This window comes from Meleagris gallopavo, chromosome 2 (assembly GCF_000146605.3).
Source record: "Meleagris gallopavo isolate NT-WF06-2002-E0010 breed Aviagen turkey brand Nicholas breeding stock chromosome 2, Turkey_5.1, whole genome shotgun sequence".
Taxonomy (NCBI): Eukaryota; Metazoa; Chordata; class Aves; order Galliformes; family Phasianidae; genus Meleagris; species Meleagris gallopavo.
In genome coordinates this window covers 86,920,516-86,927,452 of record NC_015012.2, presented here as the reverse complement: position 1 = coordinate 86,927,452, position 6,937 = coordinate 86,920,516, and the positions used below count along the sequence as shown (strand labels likewise).

The 6,937-nt window shown below is 46.6% G+C and overlaps 2 protein-coding genes across 4 annotated transcripts in view; both read right to left on the bottom strand.

Moving 5' to 3' along the window:
- GSTA1.1 (glutathione S-transferase alpha class A1.1) overlaps nucleotides 1–799 on the bottom strand; it is a 13,469-nt gene extending 12,670 nt beyond the window's left edge. Inside the window, exon 1 of the mRNA XM_019612474.2 lies at nucleotides 703–799. The gene's annotated coding sequence lies outside the window, so the exon portion shown is untranslated. The remainder of the gene's footprint in view (nucleotides 1–702) is intronic.
- Nucleotides 800–1,828: 1,029 nt separating this feature from the next.
- Nucleotides 1,829–6,937, bottom strand: part of GSTA1.3 (glutathione S-transferase alpha class A1.3) — a 27,410-nt gene continuing 22,301 nt past the window's right edge. Inside the window, exons 3-7 of one of the 3 annotated variants that reach the window (XM_010707795.3) lie at nucleotides 6,189–6,240; nucleotides 5,119–5,251; nucleotides 4,290–4,431; nucleotides 3,226–3,357; nucleotides 1,829–2,015 (exon numbers count right to left, since the gene is read on the bottom strand). In XM_010707795.3, the coding sequence (XP_010706097.1) occupies nucleotides 1,896–2,015; nucleotides 3,226–3,357; nucleotides 4,290–4,431; nucleotides 5,119–5,251; nucleotides 6,189–6,240 (579 nt within the window). In that variant the 3' untranslated portion in view covers nucleotides 1,829–1,895. The remainder of the gene's footprint in view (nucleotides 2,016–3,225; nucleotides 3,358–4,289; nucleotides 4,432–5,118; nucleotides 5,252–6,188; nucleotides 6,241–6,937) is intronic. The other 2 variants (NM_001303155.1, XM_010707799.3) reach the window with 2 other exon arrangements.

Here is a 6,937-nt window from a genome sequence, read left to right as displayed (position 1 = left end):
TTTCTTTCAGAATTACTTCATTCCCCGGTGCTCCGGAAATAGGTGATGGGCTCCAGTCCTCTCCCCTGAGGACAGAGCTGCACTCGGGGCCCTCACACCATGGACCAGCACTGGACGAGCACTCCAACCTCCAGCATGTGGGTGCAGGCTGGGAAGTGCACTACAAGGGCAGGCTAGCTAAGCAGAAGGAGAAAACTTCCCCGACCTTCCCCAAAGCACAGGGACAGCTGGTAAAAATCAACCCAGCCAAAGCCATGCTTGCCAGCATCAGCACAAGAACCCCTGTGCCAGGCTGTACTTGTCCATCACAGCTCCCTCACGGACTGGCCAAGGCCGGAAGCTCTGGGCCACGAGAGGAAAAGCGGAGATCTTCCAGCAATGGCACCGCTGAGGGACCCAGCTCTGGGCTTTGGGCTGAACACCTACTGTGCTGGCACCGTGCTGAAGCGATTCTGTCACCGCTCTGCAACACACGCTCCTTGGAAAGCATCGACTCACATCCCAGTAGCAAACTTTTACCTTTCCTGAGCAGCACAGCCGGGCCTGAAGAGAAATCACAAACCACCCACATCTGCTGCCCCTGTCGCCCAGCCCCAGCCCAGAGGGTACCGCTGCCCGGCGGGACCCTCGCGGTCCCTAGCGGCCTCGACCGGAACCCCCGACCGGGCCACCACCCCACAGTTCGGCCCGAGCCCAACGCACCTCCCTGCCGCCAATACCGCCGCTGAAGCCGCCGCTACAGCTGACCGCTCCCTGTCCGCCGCCACTGCCCCGCTGCTCCAGATCCGCCCCGGAGTCGGCTGTGGGCGGCCCCGGGGGGCTCCGTGTTCCCGGGCGCTGAGGGGCGGGGCGGGGTAGGAGAGGCTGCCCGTGAGAAGCTGAAACGGCCCTGGCTTGGTGGGAGCGCTGCTCAGCGGTCAGCTCAGCGCCAGGAGATATCAACATGGTTTGCATCAAAAATCCAAAGCGCAGGGCCGTGGCAGCCCCTGGAAAGAGGCTCAGCTAAAAGCAGGTGGTGTTAGCAGAAGTTTCAGCGCCTGCAGGTGGCTCAGCTTCACGCTAGGAGTGCTGCAACATCCACATCTTCCTGGCTTCTGCTGCTGCAGTTACATACGTGGGTGATGTGCTGAACACTTCTTTACGTACTCCACTTCCTTGCTGGCCTCTCAGCACTACAGCTGGATTTCAGGGACTGTTACACACAGCTCAAAACTGAGTTCAGTATCAGCTGGCAGCAGTCAACGCAAAGCTACGCGTGTCAGGGCCCTGCTAGTGCCTGATGCCAGCCAGACACCTCCTTCCTCAGCCATAACAGCTTCTCAACTCTACAGCTGGCTTCAAGCACTCCTCTTTCAATCGAGCGCTCATGGCTGCCACAGCTGAGTTTCTCAAAGGAGGTATTGGTGAAGCGGCTGTACAAGAGGCTGAAACGCTACTGACAAAACAGAAGTGTAGTAGAACCGCGATCCCAGTGTACACCAAGCCGAGGAACATCTCAGTTCAGAGGAAAGCTGAATTCAAACATTTCATCTCCGTTAGGCCAGAACCTGCAGTTCTACCAAGCTCTTTCCAGGATGGGTATGTTGTCTACTGCTCAGGCTAAGCTCCTACACATTCCAGCAACGTTAGGGAACACCAGTAAGAGAGAACAAGAGAGCCCTCGGATGAGTCAGTAGCAGCAAGAAGTCACTGAACATACATTTTAATGTCAACTTTATTTCTGGAAAACTCTTTAAGCATTTAAAACAATTTGTTAAATTTGAGACAACTGAGTTAACAATTTCATTTGCCAACGTGCAAATGAATCTTGTGAAATTAATGAAATTAATTTCACTTTGCTTCACAGGAAACACCCTGGACAATGGAATGGAGTTACACCACACTTAGGCTGCTGGTCAACTGAAAATTGCCAGCAGGTTTGGTATATCTTTTTCCTGTAGAGGTGGTTTCCTTGGGCTGCCAGGTTGCAGGAATTTCTTGATGCTGGGGATATTGCTCATTCTGGCTTTAAAACTCTACAAAACAAAAGGGAAACAGCACTACACTTAAGACCAGTGGCAATTCTCAGAATAACAGTACATTGGGTTACATGAGCCTGCTGGCTGCATTTTAGGGCCATTTCTCTTTAGAGTGTTTATAAATTATGGAGAGTCAAAACTCAGATGCATCCAAAGCAGGTTTGAAGATGTCTCTAATTTAAGAGGAGCACTTGACTCTCTTAGAGGTGGGGAGTGCAGAGAGTGAGCTCTCAAAAATTGGAAGGCTGGCAGTAACCCACCACATTAAGTTTAACATGAGTGCATGAATGCTGGATTCTGCACCTGGGATGTGGCAGTGTTGGATGCATGTACAGAGTGGGAGTAGAGAGGCTGGAGAGCAGCCCCAAGAAAAGGGATCTGCCATTCCAGTTGATGATGAGTTGGACATGAGCCTGCAATGTGTCCTGGCAGCCCAAAGGGCCAAAGCACGCTGCAGTGCCTCAGCCCAGCCCTGCCTCTGGGAGAGGGGAGGGGTTGTCCTGCTCTGCTCTGTGCTGTGCAGCCTCACCTCCAGCACTGTGTGCAGTTTGGCTGCCACAATGTAAGAAGGACATAAAACTGTTACAGTGTCCACCTGGGGCTACACAAATGGCAAAGGGCCTGGAGGGCAAGAGATAAGAGGAGTAGATGAGGTGCCTTCCTGTGTTCAGCCCTGAGCAGAGGAGCTGAGGAGAGGCCTGTTGGCGGCTGCAGCTCCTCACAGGGAGCGGAGGGGCAGCGCTGAGCTCTGCTCTGTGTGACAGCAATAGGGCCCGAGGGAACGGCATGGGAATCTCTCCAGCTGGGGTCAGGCTGGGAATTAGGAAAAGGTTCTGGACCAGAGGGCAGGGGGCATGGAACAGGCTGCGCAGGGCAGTGGACCTGAGTTCAAGGAGTGTTTGATTTCAGTTAATGGGTTGAATTTCAGGTGATCCTCCGTGGAGCCAGGAGCTGGAATCAGTGGTCCTTGTGACTCTATTAAAACTCAAGGTATTATGGGATTTTAAGAATCTATGCTTCAACCTACTATACAGTTCAATACCCTGGCAGCTATGGTGACAGAAGACCACCATAACCACCAGAATTCCAGGCTGGCCAAAAACCACTTAGGATATTTTCTTACCTTCCCAACCCCCATATTTTCTCAACCACTTTAAATCAGTGTTCTGCTTTGGTTTACTTCCTTTAAAACTGTCTATGCAATTACCTGCAAGAGAGGAAATTTTGCAAGTGCATCAGGCTTGAACTCTTCCACCATTAAAATAGTTTCCAGTAAATTCACATCTGCTCTGCTCAACTTGTTGCCAACAAGAAAGTCATGCCCGTGGTCTTTCAAAACCTGAAAACATGGAACAGGGAACAGAAGCAGGTGTGATATGTAGACATACCACTTAATGTTACTTAAAGCAAGGTCATTTTCTCATGGAATTGTCCCAGAAGCAAGAAGAAGTAATGAGAACATGTAATGCAAACAGATCACCACTCTGTCATCACAGCCATTCCACGTCTGTCCTTCCCCTTCTGCAGCTTTTCATTTTATTTTTTATTTTTTAATTTTTTTACTGGCAGCTGGGTGAGGACTAGCCCTCTTGCCTTCACTTCTGTAGCCCCTGTAATTAGAGCACTCTTCCTCACTCAGTGTTGGTCTACACATCATGCAACACAACCATCACTGTACAAAATTTACAAGAAACACAAATTCAGCCCAGGCCATTGTAGGAGTATCTTGGTCTCTTTCAAATGATGGGTAGCTCCCTTATTTCTCACCTGTTTCTGCTTCAGTTTGGGGAATATTGCACTGGGGGCTCTCGGCATGTAGCCCACACCTCAGTTTCTTGACACCCTGCTTTCAGCTCACCCATCTTCTCCTTTTTTTTCTTTTTTAATTACAGAAGGACCTGCAAATCCTTCTGTATATGCTGCAATGCTTCTAATGTGTGTTTGGTCAGAGGGTTCGGTACTTGAGGAAGAGGCTTCAGGTAGAACCCAGTGCTATTGTGGCTTTTTTCTGAAACAAAATGCAGACTGAAACACAGACATCTGTGGAACTCAGTGTGTCCTGGGTTGTTGCAGCTCTGCGTATCTCCTAGATCTGCAGTGTCTTCTGTCTCCTTTGTGGTGTTCTGTCTCCAGCCTTATCTCACTCCCACCACAGACAAACCATTTACATTGAATTTGTCCTTCCTTTTTGTCTGAATAAAAAAACTGTAGATCAGGGCTGGTGTTTCAGGAAAACAATATAAATTAAGCTACTAAATCTTTGCCACATACCTTCTCAAAGACTGGTAAGTATCTATTTGTGGCCTTGTCCATAATATTTGCAAGATCTTTCTCCTTTTCATTAGCAGGTTTGAAGTCATGGTTCATGATTATATCATACAGATCTGCCATTCCTTCCACATACATGTCAATTCTGAAAGGAACAGATCCAGTTGGTCAAGTCCAATATAGGAGGTCAGAATAGTGGAACAGGAACAAGCTTAAGCCCAACAGTAAAAGGCTGTACTCCTTCTGTTTTCAACAGGGGTAATGCTTCTCGTATATAATACTTCTCAGCATATAATACTTTTTAAACCCAATTAAAGAATTGGCATATGTTCATACAATTCCTAACAAATATGCTGAAATCACAGAATCACAAGGTTGGAAAGGATCATCTAGTCCAACCATACTCCCATTACCACTGCTACCACAAGCTTCTGAACCATATCTTGTAGCTCCTCAACCTGACACCTCTTGAACACTGCCAGGGACAGTGACTCCACCAACTCCCTGTGCCTAAGAGTCTGACCTCTACTGAATAGTGTACTGAACAGCCTTTTAACATTCTTCAAGTTAAACCATGGCTCCCCAGTGCTTCTTTTTTTCCCTGATAAAGCATTGATCTCTGATCTTCAGAAACTCCCTGCTGCCTTTCTTCTTATCTACCTACTTATTACTATTGTAGACATCACCTGCACTCACAGTCAACACATGCTATAAGAAAACTCACTGAATCTAAACGTCCTGTGAGTTAAATGTGAGCAGAGATATTCTTGTGTCATGCAGAAAAGTAGTACCAACTATGAGCTAACAAACAAAGGTAGTACTGGTACAGTACAGGGCTCTCTCCTTCAGGTCTTTCCCGTAAAGGTTGTATTTCCCTGCGATGTAGTTGAGGATGGCTCTGGTCTGCACCAACTTCATCCCATCGATCTCCACCATGGGCACTTGCTGGAACAGCAGGCATCCATCTGGGGAAGAAGAAGACAAAGAGATGCTTAGTGTCTGAAACTGAAGACCATCTATGGGGATATAGGAAAATAACCACCAATGCTGTTTTTCATTTGTGGTACACTTCCTCAATTTCCTTATACAGTGTGGAAAAAGTACTTTGGAAACCTAGACTATTGATAATATTTATATTCATGTTAAATGTTAATATACACATTAATATGTCTTTGTGACTCCTACACTGACTTTACATTGGCCGAATAGTGGTTGGTGTTTCACATGATTAGTGCAAGAGCTAAATACAACTTGATATGTGACTGTAGTTGTGTAAATTCCTTCCTGAGGAAAATCAGGATGGCAAATGCCACTCTGAGTTAGATGTCCTTGAAAAGCCAAGCAATGACCACAGATGTGGAATTTGGTTTGGAGAAACCATGCTCACAGCAATGGAATCTAAAGAGGGCAAGGTGAGTCGCTGCAAGGAAAACAGGAGCACTCCTGTTTGCAGGACTCTGGCTCCATACAGATTATCAAACAGCTTTGTGGGCAGCCTAAAATATGAATGAATTTCATGATGATGTGACTGGAGAAAATGTACAGACATGGGGCAACTGGCAATGGGTTCACACTGATACAGAAGTGTCATGTGAACACCAGGATACACTGTCACTGTATGGGTGATGGAGTGCTGGCAGAGTTTGCCCAGAGCCTGTAGAGTCTCCTCCTTGGAGATCTTCAAAAGCTGCCTGGATGTGGTACGGGAGACCTACTCTGGGTGTGCCTGCTGGAGGAGTTGTGCCGGATGGACCCCGAGGTGATGCTTACTGCAGTGCGTGTCTGTCTGTACCAGCCAGTCTAAGTTTTCTTTCCAAGAAACAAAATATAACTCTCGTGCTCTCGGACAAACAATTCTAATTATCATTATTACTTAATTATTAAAAACTAAAGGAAACTTACCTGCCCTTAACTTTTGGAGATCTTCTTTTGTTTCCAGAAATCTTTCTTCAAACTGTAGGGAATACAGAAGGAAAATTGTTTTCTGACTACATGTTTTAACTTCTGCTTATCATGACACAACAAGGGCCCAAACACAACGCAGTAGAAATGCCAAATCAGGTTTTAAGGAATTGGTTTGCCTTTGCTGTATTGTCTCCTAATCCCTCTGCCATTCAATTCATAGATCTTCTGGGCATGCTAAGGTTGCTCCAAAAGTAATGCCTCCATTTCCCCCCCAACCCCCCATACATGGAAACTACAATGCATATAAAGAGCAGAGCTACACTGTTTAATAGAATAACATATCACCAAGAAAATACCCTACTTCTACATAGTCACCACCATTAGCTACGAGTTTTCCTTGGTGATGAACAAGAGTCTGCATGCCTTGTTAGTAAAAATATGCATGGCCATCTGAAATATGACCTGTTGTCAAAAACTGCTGAAGGTTGCTCCAAAAGAAATGACTTGACACTTCACTTCTTTTCCCCCATGGAAACTACAAGAGCTACAAAGAGCAGAGTAACACTATTTGATAAATTATCAGCAAGAAAATACTCTACTTCAACATAGTCACCACCATTAGCGACGAGTTTTCCTTGGTGATGAACAAGAGTCTGCATGCCTTGTTAGTAAAATACAACTGAAATATGACTTATCTTCCACATTGTTGTCAAAAACTGCTGAAGCTCTTTGCTGTGCTCACATCC